At 40.8% G+C, this 15,344-nt stretch overlaps 1 protein-coding gene across 1 annotated transcript in view; it reads left to right on the forward strand.

Annotated features, from left to right (window-relative positions):
- Nucleotides 1–15,344, forward strand: part of Col24a1 (collagen type XXIV alpha 1 chain) — a 269,283-nt gene that overhangs the window by 84,985 nt on the left and 168,954 nt on the right. The window contains 1 exon segment of the mRNA XM_037207167.1: nt 3,518–3,571. Within this exon segment, the coding sequence (XP_037063062.1) occupies nt 3,518–3,571 (54 nt within the window).

Genomic DNA, 15,344 nt, shown 5'->3' on the forward strand with positions numbered 1-15,344 from the left:
TAGAAATCCTTTGAAAGTCATAAGAAGTGACAGAACACAGTTACCTAAGTCAGATAACTAAAAATAAATCCAATATTATTGTCACATGCTCTACAGTTCGTATTGTAAGAACACTGAAGTCAGCCTCAGGCTCACATTAGGCTAATCATTGCTAAGTTGCTCAACCTCTGATCCAGTTTATATCATAGCATGCTTATCACAGGAGAAATGAGTAATGAGACTAAGAGATAACGACATGCGTTTAAGTCCCAGCTCTGACATTTGACCCTCTATGACCTCGGGTATCTAATTATCACAATGCCCGATTTCTTGTGTTTGAGATGAAAGTCAGATTATATTGTGCTTATGAATACTTCTCTAGTTTGAGAGAGGGAGACTTTACTGTGCATTGCCACTCTCTCTGTAGTCTAAGCTAAGAGAAGTCTGTTTTACCTTTAACATACTAACTTAATATTTCCTTCATAAAAGAAATCACAACAAATGCTAATAAAGTTTATTTCTGGTGAGGCATGAAAATGGTCTGAATGAGTTTTACTGACTCACTGTCCATGTTCCTGTAGTATTCTAATAAAATAATTTAATGTCAGTGGGGATTCCATTACCAGGGAGATGGTTGACCTTTTGCAGTTTTACCAAACTTTGAGAAATATATGCTTTGAGCTCAAGAAAGCTTAGACTCACAGCTGACTTTCACAAGCGCTGGGGATATGGCTCATTAAGTAAACTGTTGGCTGTGCAACATGAGGACCCAAGTTCAAGCTCAGCAGTGGTGCGTGTGTGTTTGTGATCTCAGTGGTGGGAGGCTGAGAAAGGATGGTCCTGGGGCTTGTTTGACCACCAACCTACCCTATTCAACAAGACCCAGGTCTCAATGTTGGACCCTGTCTCAAAAGATAAGGTGGATGATGCCTCAGAATGACACCCAAGATTGACCTGTGGCTTACACACACACACACACACACACACACACACACACACACACACACACACACACACACGCATGTGCTCACTCATGCACACCCGTATGAACACACACATATGATATATTAATGAGAGAACTGTTTTTTTGGTGACTAAACTCATTTCCATCTTACTAATACCAAGATATTTGGCCAGAAAACCTTCTCCAGTAAGGATAGGAGACTCCTATTTTATGAAATTTTTTTTACACAAAATCAATGTACTGACTTCTTAAGAGAAAAACTGCCACACTTGGTGAGGCAAGTTCGTGTCTACCTAAAAGCTTTGTCTGCTTCCATGGAAGGAATGATTCCTGAGGCTGTATTCCTCAGTCCTAGCTTGGGTTTTCGGTCATCTTAGGTTTTCCTGGTTGCTCTAATTGCTTACAAGTGGATTTGAGTTATAACATGAAAGAATATTTTCCAGATGTAGGAATGGCCTGATGTGGAAGGTGTGTGCATTCTGGAACAGGGGAGGTTTTGTTCAGCAAGTTCAGAAATCAGGGAAAGCTACCACTCTGGAAGGGTCAGGAACCCTCCTCCCCCTACCCTGAGCGAGAGAAAACAAAGACTATTGTAGCATTCTTGTTTACGTGTGTGTGTGTGTGTGTGTGTGTGTGTGTGTGTGTGTGTGTGTGTGTGTGTGTGTATGGAGAGAGAAAGAGAGAGAGAGAGAGAGAGAGAGAGAGAGAGAGAGAGAGAGAACAACTCAGGAGTCTTTTCCTTTCGTCTACCATGTGATTTCCCCAGCATGTTGAACTCAGTCTGTAGATCAGGCTCGGTGGCAAGTGCTTTGGCCACTGGGCCATCTTGCTGCCCCCTTAACATTTTATACTGGAAGTTTCCTTATTGATAGAGATTTACTTGACACTGCACCATTCTGAAAGCTACTTGAAAATCTTCATAAAATATTTTATAAAGGAAAACTGACATCCATAGAAAGATGGTAACTTAAGTTTTATAAAATAAATAATTATTATGAAATATTAGTACAACTGCTCCCCAATTTCTTTTTTAACATTTCCTGGTCAGTTAAGTCAAAGGCCTGAGGATATGTGCTGTCTTTTCTTGGGTGCTTCGTTGGCGTCCTAATTGGTTTTTGCCACTAGAGGGCGCCAGTGAGACCCACCCCATCACTAAGAGAGGCGCTTGTCCCTTTTAGACTTAAGTCTCCTTGTACACTGACTCAGATGGATTACAAGTTTTTTTCTGCCACTCAAAAATGAGCCTTTGCCAGAACCGTCTGAATTCTGGTGTGACAGTTGTTCTGAACCTCTCATGTCAGAGGCCTTAGCACCACGAAGGGAGCTGGTCAACATGGGAAGCTGCAGTCGTCAGGAAATGGGTCCCCTCATGCTGTATCCTGCAACTGATGTTGTCTTAGGCTGAGTTTAATCAGATGAAAAGCTCATATGGAGGCTTAGAGGAAAGGCAGGAAACTCAGCAGTTTTCCTGTGAAAGCGAGAGAGCTTCATACTCCTTCCCCTGGTCTACGCTGTTACCCTGGACAGCCCCGGTGCCTTCTCTGGCTTCAGGGCATACGCTCGCCCCCTCCATCTTCTGCCCAGCTTTACCGCTTCAGTGTGAATATCAAAAGTGCCTTCCAAAGTGCTGAAACCAAGCCCTCAACATTTAATTCCAGGATCGGAGCAATCTGGGAATTGCAGGGAAAGCCAGGTGAGGAACACGGGCAGGAAGTGGACAGTCCGTCACTGTCGCTTTGGTTAATTAGTGCTAGTGATCCTCCGGTGTGTCCTGGCTCTGCACTGTCCAGACACTATCTCCCTGAATCCTCACAATGACTCTGTAGCTTCGTCATTGTCCTTCCTGTCCTTTTGATGAGACAGGAGAGATTTAGAGACACCTAGCCGCAAGGGTTTCAATCCAGGTGAGTCACAATTATTTCATCAAGCCGCTTACTGTAGCAAAGAGGAGAAAAAGTTTCAGAAGTGCCCTAGAACTCTGATTATAAAACGCAAACCCTCTTCTAAAACTTCCCACTGCTGCTTTATCATCTTGTCTGGAGAAACATACACACACACATATGTATACATGTGTATACACATACACACATACATGGTCACACATACGTGCCTGCACACACGTGTGCATGCACATAAACAGACATGCACATACACATACATGCTCACATACACACATGCATGTGCATGTATGCACATATACACACATATACGCACACATGCACATTTTCACACCTACACGTCTCTTGCCCGAGCCACCTGACTGGTGAATTTGTATAGCTAACATCAGCAGGTATGTATTGCACCACAGACATCAGATATAGGTAAGTTTCACGGTGACGGTGTGATGAGTGTGTGAAGTCTGAAGCCAGGGAAGGCGGCTGATACTCTCAGGCGTTGACAGGAAGTGACGGGAAGAGCAATCCAAAGACCTTACAAACTAAGTCTCTGGAAAGTCATCACAACTTTGTCTGACATGATGAATTAAATGCTGTTCGACTGCAAAATGCCAGATTCCACTTTCAGTTATGTTTATTACATTAATATTCTTATTTTGATTTTTCCCTCCCCTTTTAGGGACAACCAGGTGACCCAGGACCCCAGGGACCATCTGGCCCTCCAGGACCAGAGGTAAATCATTGATTAAAAGATAATACATTTGAAACAAAAAATGATGAAAATTAAATTTCTTTTACAAAAACATGCTTTTTGTGGGAAGCTTGAGACAGATTCTTTCTGAAGTTTACCTATGAAGAGCAGTTTAGACTACATTTACCCCATCAGGGATCCTAAGGAAACAGGAAATTGAATATGAATTGAAGTTCATGGGGCCAGAACACTTTCAAGCTTTGAATCCTTTTCAGAATGACAATGGTAATTTAATCTAAATTTATGTTTCCTATGTGCTTAGCCAGAAGGTACATGTGTATAATGTTTTCCAGACCGCTGGCTTGTGACTGGGACCCTCACAGAGGGTCAGGTGTAGCTCATCCACTAGTGTGTATCACATGTCTTAGGATTTGGGAACATTCTGTATTCCAGGGTTTTTATTAGAGATGCAAACTCTGGACTCTCTGCCTGCATCTTTATTCTGATGAAATCCCAGCCGATTTGTCTTCTGTGCATAGCTGGTCAATGATACAGAATTAAGAATTGTAAACAAAATTGGAGTCGTAAACTCCACTGAATTAGTAATACGAAATGCTTCCAATTCTTGCTAAATGCATGTATAATTTGGACTTCATATCTAGAATAAATGCAATTAGGCTTATAGTAGACATATCAAGTTTGTTTGTATATTCCTTAAAATGTTGAGTTTGGCTTCAGGCTTGGTATGGAACCACTCTCTTTCCTGAAAGCCTTCGTAGACCAGAAGCTCTAGGGGTAAAATGCTCTTGAATCATACCATAAATTGCAGACACTATGTGAGATAAAGCTTCCACATTTTCTCTTAGCTTCATAAATACACCCCAAGTCTAACTCAGAGTCACAGATGCAGCACAATGCCAAGAAAATAAGTTGACTTCTTATTAAGTAAACCAGAGTACTATCAACTCCCTAGTGGCGGAGCCCTAGGTAGCTTCCAGGACAGGACTGTACGATGGCTTCTCCCTCTGTGCAGACTACAGGTCTTAGCCCACAGAGACTCTTCGGGGGTTGGTAATTTTGTTGGTTAACTGATATTATTTTTTTTTTCTAATTTACAACACATTCATTAATGACAGATCAAAATCAAACATTACATTACACCTGGTTTTGTTGAGAAGGAAGTAGTGGAGTGTGAAATGAAGCTGCATATTGGTGCTGTCCTGAGAAGGACATTGTTTTGAGTGAACAATTAAAGCTTGAGGTTAATAAAAGTTTGTTATTTATATGATCCTCTCCTCTTTTATTCCATCAAGTTTAGTGGAAGCTTTTTGGAACAAATAGGATTTGCCTGACTTCTTTCACCCAGGATGCAGAATCTAATTTCAATGTAATTATTTTAAATGAGTATTGTTCTTAGCCCACCTGCAATTGCTGTAACTGAAGTTACAAGAGCATCTGCCTTGGGGAGGGCTGTTCTGAATCTTGGATCACTGTTGTTTTAATGATCTTCTTTTGCATAAAGTCTTTCTCTACTACCTCATCATCCAAAGATGTTCATTTTTCCTGTTTCTTTGAAATTTTGTCATTTTTCATCAACGGTTAAAACATTGTTCTCGTTATCTTTAATTCCACACTGCTTATAAAAAGGTCCTGACAGCTAACTGCTCTGTTCTTCTTCATCACCTGCTTTATTTTCCAGAGATGTTAGCAGTAGTCTCTCAAGGATTTGTTCAAGGTCATTTGAGGCAATTTAACGATTACAGTGTCTTCTAGCTCATAAACACGTGTTACATATGGGCCTGGATATGAAGTGCTGTCTTGTAGCAGATGTGCTGGTCCTCTGGCTCTTACACACACACACACACACACACACACACACACACACACACACACACACACCGCCTTCTACCTTGCTCCCTGAGCCTTAGGTATACAGGTTGTGTTGTTAGATGCATCAATCGGTGATGGGCACCCAAGAGTCTGTTGTTCTCTGCCTTTTGACTAGTTGTGGATTTCTGTGGTGGTTTCTTCTGCCAGAAAAAGAAGCTTCTCTGATGAGGGGTGAGAGCTGCACCTATCTATGAATACAAAGATGAGTATTCAGAATACAGTTGAGACTTATACTCATTCTTCTGAACTTTAGACTTTTTTTTAATAATTGATTCCTTATGGGTGTCACACCATGTACCCTAATCCCACTCATCTCCCTGTCCCTTCATATGTGCCCTCTGCTCTTGCAACCTCCCCCCCCAAAAAAATAAAGTTTTGTTTGTTTAAAACAAACAAAAAACTAACATAAAAAAGAAAAAAAATCCACCAATGTCCTAGTGTGGAAGCTGTAGTGTGATACAGCATCCTCTTTAGTCCATATATCTTTACTTGTAAGTGTTCATTGCAATGAGTCATTAGTCTGGTTCGAGGCCTCTGGCTTCTGCTACACTGGGCCCTCCCTGGGACTCCTCCTGGTTATCCTGTTGTTGCCTTGTGTCACAGAGATCCTGCAGCTTTGGGTCTGCAGGACCAGCCCCTTCAGGTTTCAGCATGAATTTTAGACTCTTTAATGTAACCAGAGATTCAAGAATTTAAAGAATTTAATAGCAGATCAAAGCTAAAATGATTTTATTTTCATAATAGATGAATTTTCTCAGGTAAAAGTTCTTAGTTGTTAAGTTTATGTTTATCCCAAAGGCTTCAAGTAAGAAAATGGACTTCTGGGACTTGAGCTTTGTGAGATGTGTGCATGACAAGAGAGTAGATGGTTATAAAGGGGGGTTACAGGGAGACTAATTAATCCCTCTAATTACTTAGAAGGATAAATGTGCTAGAGCCAAGGGTTAACAGTGAGATTGAGTGGCCTCATTTGTGAAAGGTAAGGATGATTTCAATAGAAACACAGTAATATAATTTACAACATTTGAGCCACACAGTTCAGCTCAGTTAACTCTTGAGAGAGGGCTATAACATAGTTTTTATATATTTGCTTGACTAGTTGAGTAAAATGTGGATTATTCTAAAATAGAGACTAAAAGCAGAAGAAGAAAAAGAATTTCAAACAAAGATTTCTAAGCAAGAAAATGGAATTCTGGGGCTTGATCATTATTTTGAGATCATGTTTTGAGTGCCAGGATTAGATGTGGTGGAAGGGTCATATGAGTGCAATTGCCTATGCGGCCAGAAGAGGGCGATGGAACTCTTGGAGTTGAAATTAAGGGTTGTGAGCGCCCCACCATGGGTGCAGGGAATCCCTCTCAAGTGCCCTGGAAGAACATCAACAGTTCTTCATTCCCGAGCCATCTCTCCAGCCCCTGGTTTATGCTTTTAGGAGGTCACTTTGGGATGCTGTGTGTATGTCAGAGAATGAGGAAAAAGAACCCTGAGAAGAAAGAGATGATTTAATGTCAGTCAGCACAGCTTGATGGCACAGCACTAGGGGTCTGGACTAGACAGAGCACTTGTTCAGTCCAGTGGAAATTTAAGTTTTGACAATGAAATGGTGCCAGCTGCAGAACCGTGACTTTCTTTCAACCACTCTGGACATCACCATCACATAAAGAACTTGGAAAGAAATCTAGATGCTTAGGGCCAGCCCCCACAGTACTGAGTTGGGTTCACTTAGGGTATCCCATGGGTGATTCACAGCAACAATAACCACATTTATGTGGTATATATACACAATGGAATTTTATTAAGCCATAAAATGAAATCATGACATTTGTAGGAAAATGGATGGCAATGGAAATTATTATCTTATGTGAACTACCCCAGACCTTGAGAGACAAATAGCACATTTTCTCTCATATGCAAATCCTAGATCTTTATTTTTATGTGTGTGAGTGTGTGAGGGATAGAACAGAGAACTAGAGTCTAGACAACAGTAAGAGAGAACTCTTAAGTGAAGGTTGAGGGGAAAGAAGAAGAGATGAAAGAATATTAGGATAAATGTAATATGAGAGCAGGGTGGAGGCTGTGGAGGGAGGCGGGGCTAAGGGCAGTGTGGACAGATGAGCAAGAACCAAGTGTGGATGGAAATGGTACAGTGAAACTCACGATCCAGAGCGCTGATTTAAAAAGTAAAAACTATGATGAAAACAAACACCCTTAATCTTCCTGCTCTTTATCACTGAAGTACCATTCTTTCAACAGAATGCAACTCCTCATGCCAACCCAGGAAGACATCAGGCTTTGGGGAGCGGCAGAGGATTCTTCCATTCTCTGGCTGGAAAGCGTCTGCTCTGTGGTTCAAGTAACCTTGTAAAATTATTGCTGCCACTCAGTGCAGCCGAGCGTGGCACGGGGACAGCATTCGACCGTGTTTATAATATAAAGTAACGAAAGAAAGCCACTAATAAGCTCTGCTATGGAAGTCTTCCAGTTACCATTTAATCTGAGAGGAGCTGGAACAGGCCGGGAGAGAATAAACAGCTCTGGGAGGGCAGGGTGAATTTGACCTAAAGGCAGAAATTTTATAGTAGCAAGAGGCTGTCACGGATTCTCAGCTAGGACTGAGAGAAAAGAAACACGTTTGCCTGGATACCTCAGTTGACTCTACATTTGGGGAAGTATTAGTTTTTATTTACTTTTTTAAGATTTTAGGTTTCATTTACTATGTATGTGCGTGCAGCTGACTGTGAGTGCCCTTGGGTACCAACAGAAAGTGTCAGATCCCCTGGAGCTGGAGTTACAGGTGCTTGTGAGTTGCCAGGTTGGTGCTGGAACCAAACTCACGTCCTCTGGAAGAGTATCAAGCCCTCTAAAGCCCTCTCCTCAGTCGCTAGGTTTTATTATTTTAAACTTTTTTGAAACTTTCGTATCTGTATACTCTCCTCCCTTCCAATTCTTCCCCCACTCCCACAAAACATATCTCCCGTCTGCCTCCCAACTTCATTCTCTCTCTCTCTCTCTCTCTCTCTCTCTCTCTCTCTCTCTCTCTCTCTCTCTCTCTCTCTCTCTCTCAGCTCTATGAGTCCAATTAGTGATGTCCATATGCCCATGTGTGGGGTCATTCACTTGGGCACCTTCCCCCAAAGAAAAGTGACTTTGTCCCTTCAGCAGCCATCAACTGCCACTGGCCTTCCAGCTATCGTGGGGGTGAAGGACCCCTCCTTCCTCAATGCTGGAACTTTCAACCCTCTTGACCTTGAGCAGAGCCACAGCTACTGGGAGCTCATGCATGTAACAGACATGTCATGGCAGAGGCCAACCTTTCCTAGCTCAACTCTATACAGCTATCAGGAAAAACAAAGTTGACTTGAGTTAGTGCAGTGAACTGTGCTATTCTTACATGGTTGCCCACATACAGGTTCCGTGTTTGAAATGACACGAGCTTTGTGGCATGTTTTAATGGCTAACAGTCCCGTAGTTTCTCATCTTCAATATTTTCCTGTGTACACTTGAATTATTTTTCCCATGTAAAGTTTAGCATCAGTCTTATCTAGCTTCATTAAAAATACCATCATTGTTTTTACTGGCTACAGTTTACACTGATAAATTAAAAGAGCATTGATAAAATTATGCAAGTGAGTCATCCTCTCTAAGAACAATGCCTGTCTTTCATTTGCTCAAATCTCCTTTTCTATTTTTTGAGGGATATTTACAGTTTTTCCACATGGTAGTTTTGCACAATTCTTTTTAAATATGTTCCAAATTTTATGATTTTTTAAGATTTACTTTTTACTTTTTAAATTTTTCTTATTTATCATCATCATCATCATCATCATCATTATTATTAACTTTGGTTCTTGGAGACAGGGTTTCTCTATGTAGCCCTGGCTAAACTGGAACTCACTCTGTAGACCAGGATGGCCTCAAACTCAGAGATCCACCTGCCTCTGCCTCCGAGTGTTGGGATTAAGGTGTGCACCACCACCACCTGGCTGTATTTTATATTTTTATTTCTCTACCTTTATATTCACTGGTAGACTTTTGCATGTGCACATAAAGATCATTAATTTCCCAGTGTTATTTTAAATTTTGATACCTTACTATTTCTTCTGAGTTAGACTTACCACATCTTCCTAGGGCTTTGCCACTGTGTCATTGTGTAATTTGCAAACCCACACTATTTGAGTTCTTGCCAATCTTACACCCTGACTCAAGTCTCACAGTGAATGGCTTCATAATGACACTAATACAGTGTCAGAGTGGAAATGCGGTACAACTTTGCCTGGCCCCTAAGCTCCCTAGAAATGGAGTGATTTTTCCTGATGTAAATTCAGGGATCAGGATTAAAGTATGTATATATTTGACTACACTAAAAAATACTATCAATTCCTATTTATTTAATTTGAAATGATCGTCACATTTGATTAAATATACATGCACATTATATACATATTATGCAGGTTATATCACTCAATGCTGTACATCTTAAGAGTTTAGACAAATTCATAATGGCACATCTCCATCATTGTAATTTCATGAATAGTGTCATTGTCCTAAACCTCATCTGTAGTCTTCCTATTCATGTTGAAAACCATAGCAACTGGTTATCTTCGTATCGTCTCCATTGTTTGGGCAGTATGTCATGTGGGGTTGGAATTACAGTAGAGAACATTTTGGATAGGCTTCTTCCCACTGTAATATACACTTGAGGTTATATTGCATTGTGATAAGGCTGTCATTCTGTTTTAACTGAACTTGATCCTGTTTTCCTTTTGACCCATTGGTTGTTCACTTTTTTAATATTTATATGACAAGAAAATAATACTTTTGTCAGATGTAAATTTTAGTCTATAAAAGCTTAGTTTTCCTTTTTGTATATTTACATTTGCTGTATCTTTACTTATGTAGAGTCTACTTGATCTGCCTAAGTTCAAAAGAGGGATTACACCCTTGGCGATCCAGTTGTCCATGGCAGCACAATTGTTCTCCTCCTGTCCATCCACCATGGCCATCTTATGCTTTCTCATCCTCAGCTGGTCTAGGCATATTACTGGTGGTCTAAGCTAAATTTTCATAACTAAAGGACACATCCCAGGAGGCCGACGATTTTTCACATGTTATTTCAATTTTTTAATTTTTCCTTCCTGCTCTATTGTGTAAAAGCCATCTCCTTGCTTATGTTTCTCAGGGTCTGTTAGGCATGCTTAGAGAATGACTTTTCTTTGTTTGCTCATATATGGCCACAAGAAGTTCAAAGAGCCCCAGGGGCAGCCATAACTTTAAATTTTCCAGGAATTTGTGGTGTTTCTTGTTAAGAGAGACACTTTGGATGCCAGGACCTCATACCCTGTAGGGTCTAGGGTTGTGTGACATGAAACATAAATCAGTGTATCATTGAGAATTACGGTAAATAGAACCACACCTCCTCCAACTTCTTGGTCTCCTTATATCTTCACTATTTGAGGCAAAGTGCCTTGTAGAGGGTTTTTCATGAGTACACCATGTGTCACTTTTGTTAAACCTTTAAAAGGCTGCTTCAGTGTCCAATGGGGAAGGCTGCCTCTATGTTTCAAGACAGCTTAAGGTCAGAAGATTGTATCCTGGGTCCACTCTCCTACCATATGAAGAAGGCTCTGATTCAGAGGCTGGATCTGTGGAATTAGATACTATGGATTATGCATTCTATATAGCAGAGTAGAAGCTCCAAATGCAGTAGAAGCAAATGGTGCCCATTGTCTGTGAAGACACTGATAACACTGGGATTGCAAGGGACTGAGTGTAATACACTTGTCACTAAGTGGCTAGTTGGCTTCCGGGGGGTGGGGGGTGCTGTATTGGCAAATGTGTTTGTCTCTACTGCTGGCAGTTTGGACTAACATCATCATCAGTAACTGTTATCCAGCTTGGCAAAGGGAGGTCCATCTTTCAGACGAACGTATAGCCCATGTCTTTCTTACCTTGTCTGTTTTCCTCAGATGCTACCCAATCTAGTCTGAAGGTTGTCAGTGATGAAAGGCTAGCCAATGTCAGTTTGATGAGACATTGAGTGCACTTGATTCTTAGTTGGTCTTTGACATGTACTTCCTAGTGGACCTTAGTATGTGATATAAAATCCTTTGCCCTTAGTGTACTGACCTACATATCCCTTCTGTGACTGTAGCTATTTCCTCTTTTCTTCTCTTCTATGTCTCTTCTGACTGGGACCTTTGAGCTCTCCATCCCACCTGAGGCCATGTCTCTCCAGGAAGAGAATGACCTGCTGACCTGCTCACAGATCAAACTGTTAAGCAATTCTTTCCTCCCTGCTGTAACTTGGGATGCCCACAGTTGTGTCATGAAGTTGCTGTTCATCTCCAGCTGACACCCACTGAAGCTGACCCACAGCAGATCATGCTCAGCCTTTTTTCCTGCTACGTCTGGGTACATAAGTCCCGCCTTTCCATTGCAACATGTACTGTCTTGTGTAAAAGAAATCTGATGCATCTCTGAGAGCTAACCTGGAAGACTGGGCTATCTCCACATGCAGTTTTCTTGTGCCCCCTTGAACCTGTTTGTATTCAATTGTGGTTATAGAATTTTCTATCTCAATTTGTGACCTGGCAGTTCCCACTGAATTCTGGAAATACTGGGAAGTTTTGGGTGTAGATTCAGTTGATATTTCAATGGTCAAGCACTCTTGCTCTACCAAGACCTACTGACACCAAGAGTTATTTCCCAACAATCTTATTATTTTCAGCTGTGGATTACATGGCTTCACTCTTGACTCCTGAGGGTAGCACGCTTCTCTTGCTGAAGATTGTCGTGAGCTGTATTGCCTCTGTCTGCATCGTCCACTTCTCTAATGTTGCAGGGTCTTCAGGAATGCTGCATTGACGGCAGAGCTGCATGGGGTTCCCCTTGAACTAGCAATCTTCAGAGTACTCAGTATATGGAAAACAGTGGCTCTCCTACATATAGATGTCTTTGACCTCAGAATTCAAAGTGGCCAATCCTTCCTTTTGGTGACACAATGTATAATATTGTGCTTAATTTGTCCTATAGGAGACAGTCCAGTACATTCATAGTCACTGGACTCACAAGACCTCAGAGAATTGGCCATCCCTTGAAACTTACTGAAGTTTATTCTCGCTATCTGGAGTATTCTTCATTCAGTATGATGTTACATGTTTAGTGGGTTGGGGTGTTGTTATGTAGCATATTCTAATAGTACAGACCCCTTCAGACAGTATTATTATAGCAGAAGTCTAGGAACACAGGAAAGGTATAAGTGACTATTATCTAACCCACATGAACACAAACTTTTCATTTTCTGTTATAATTATAAAGGAAAAGAATACATTTGCTAAATCAGTAACTACACAGCAAAGATGGGAAGTCTTAGTAATCTGTTGTCACAATGACACTACATCTGACCCAGCAGCTGCAACTGAGGCTGTGGTAGACTCCTGTCAGTCCCTGGTGAAATAAACAATGTTCTAATAGCAACCTCCATCCCTGTATCTTTTAGGTCTTTGATGACAATGTTGATCTCTGATGTCCTCCTCATCCTTATCCAACACATGTATACATGCATGTGTGGATACATACCCACCAAATATAAATATATATGACTAAAAAGTATGAAAATGTGTGTGACTGACTGCTTCTCAAAACTCAGAGTTCCACCAGACTCCTGTCTTTTAGCCTTCTCTTTAGATAATCTAATATGTTGTTCATTTCCAATAGATCTTTTAGGAACAATCACTAAAAATCAAATGCTGAGGTTAATTAAATTATGTCCTATCTTCAAGTAGTTTATGTTTTAGAAATTAGTGGTCAATATGCCAAAAGTTTACTTGCATTGTATTTAATATTTGATAAAATGAAAATTAAATAGTGAAGCATTCCTTGAGAGACTAGGAAGATGCTAGTCTTTAGAGAAAATTATATAGTTTGGGTATATATATATATATATTTCCTGGGCCTCCCGATCTCTCCCTTCTATCTCGGTTCCCTCTTGGGCATGGATTCCTAGCCTCCCAATCTCTCTCTTTCCCTCTATCTCTGTTCTCTCTTGGGCATGGATTCTTAGCCTCCCAATCTCTCTATCTCTATCTCTGTTCTCTCTTGGGCATGGATTCTTGGCCTCCAAATCTGTCCCTCTATCTCTGTTCTCTCTTAGGTATGGTTTCTTAGCCATCTGAAACAGCCACCATGCTCTTTTCCTTTGTATAATTTGCCCTTCAGTTACAGCCTGTTTTTAGTGAAGGACCAGATAAAGAGGTTTCATTCTGAGCAGTAAGTGATTGATATTTAAAAGTGATGTATTTCCCTCCAAAGACATCTCCATTTCAATTTGGAATGGACACCTGAAACTAAGATAACAAAAAGTCTCTGATTATCCCATCCCCAGTGTCACATATTGAGGAAGGGAAAGTCCATGGATGACTGGAAAATTCAATAGTCCTGAAGTTAATCATATCACGAGACCAGGTATCTGCTCAAGTACTGGCCAACAGTTCTTACTAGTTTTTTCCAGACAGGAAGCTCCAAGTCCTAGGTGTAGTTGATGAAAGCCAAGTGTTCGGAAGCTGTCATGAGTGTTGGTATTTGCCTTCAGCATTCATGGGAACTGCCCCTTGATAAAGGTTATCTGGATAAAAATCCCCTTAAAATGCTTAAAACATAACTGTTCTTAATGTTTGACTTAGTTCCTTCAAGTTATGAAATCACTGTAATAATGACATGGAGATCTGTGCATTTCTGTTCCTCATAGAGTAGTATTACAGGTATGCTTTTAATAGAAATATATAAGTGATATTCAGGAAATTTTGCAGTTTCTCTGGGCATAGTAGCATTAGTCTTGAGCACAGCTCGCACACAGGCTCTAAGATGGTAGCAGGAGAGTGAGAGTGTTTGTTGATTCAGCTGTTAAGTCCCCTGGGCTCTTGCTCTTGCCAAGCATTTGAGTTGGTGATGCCGGTTTTAGTAAGTGGGGCCAGCTACTTATCACAAAAGCGAGTCAAGACTACTAATCAAGGAACAGGGCCAAGTAGTGGGTCCTCTTTGTCCAACCGGGTGGTCTTCCTTTGAAACCAAGAATAGTTTGGCAAGTCTGTTCATATCAAATAGAGACATTCTATTGCATGTTCATTTCACCATTTCAATAGACTCAACTAGAACAAGCCAGCACCAGCCTGTGGCTCCTATGTTAGTGATTATATCCATGTAATGGATTCCTTTCACTTAATTCCTTGATATCTTTGATGATTTGGATTTGATTAAGAATTTTTTCTTTAGTTGTCATTTTAAAAATGGTGCTAATAGAGACTAGGGGGATATCTCAGTGGTTAGGAATGCATGCTGCTCTTTCAGGGGATTTGTGTTCTGTTTCCAGGACCTACAAGCAGCAGCTTACAACCAACTTCCTGTAATTCCAGTTCCAAAGGATCCGATGCCCTCTTCCATCTTTTGTGTGCACTGCACTCACATCCTCATACCCATAGTGTGTGTGTGTGCATACATGCACACATGCACACACACACACAATTAAAGTGGTATTAAAAGAGTACATGCAATTAAATCAACAAATGAAAATATATTTATTGAGTTTCTACTATGCCCTTAGCTATACCCAATGAATATTGCAGCATATATATTTTAACATATCACCCATACTTTGAAAAAGATGCATATTCTGGTTGGGAAAAGTACAATATACACAGGAGTGGAAGATTCATGTGAGAAATAAATGAGTGGTTGTTATGTTGGAGGAATAAAGTTAGTTGAGGTACAACTATCTCCCTTATGAGCACACATCATACCAGAATGGAGAAACCTACTCTTGATCATGATATAGCATGCCTGGTACTAAATAGCCATCGGGGTGGCTATTCTTGGCTGGCGATGGCTATTAGTTGTCAATGATAATTCCACATCTGGAATTAACTAACGC

Source organism: Peromyscus leucopus, chromosome 6 (genome assembly GCF_004664715.2).
Source record: "Peromyscus leucopus breed LL Stock chromosome 6, UCI_PerLeu_2.1, whole genome shotgun sequence".
Taxonomy (NCBI): Eukaryota; Metazoa; Chordata; class Mammalia; order Rodentia; family Cricetidae; genus Peromyscus; species Peromyscus leucopus.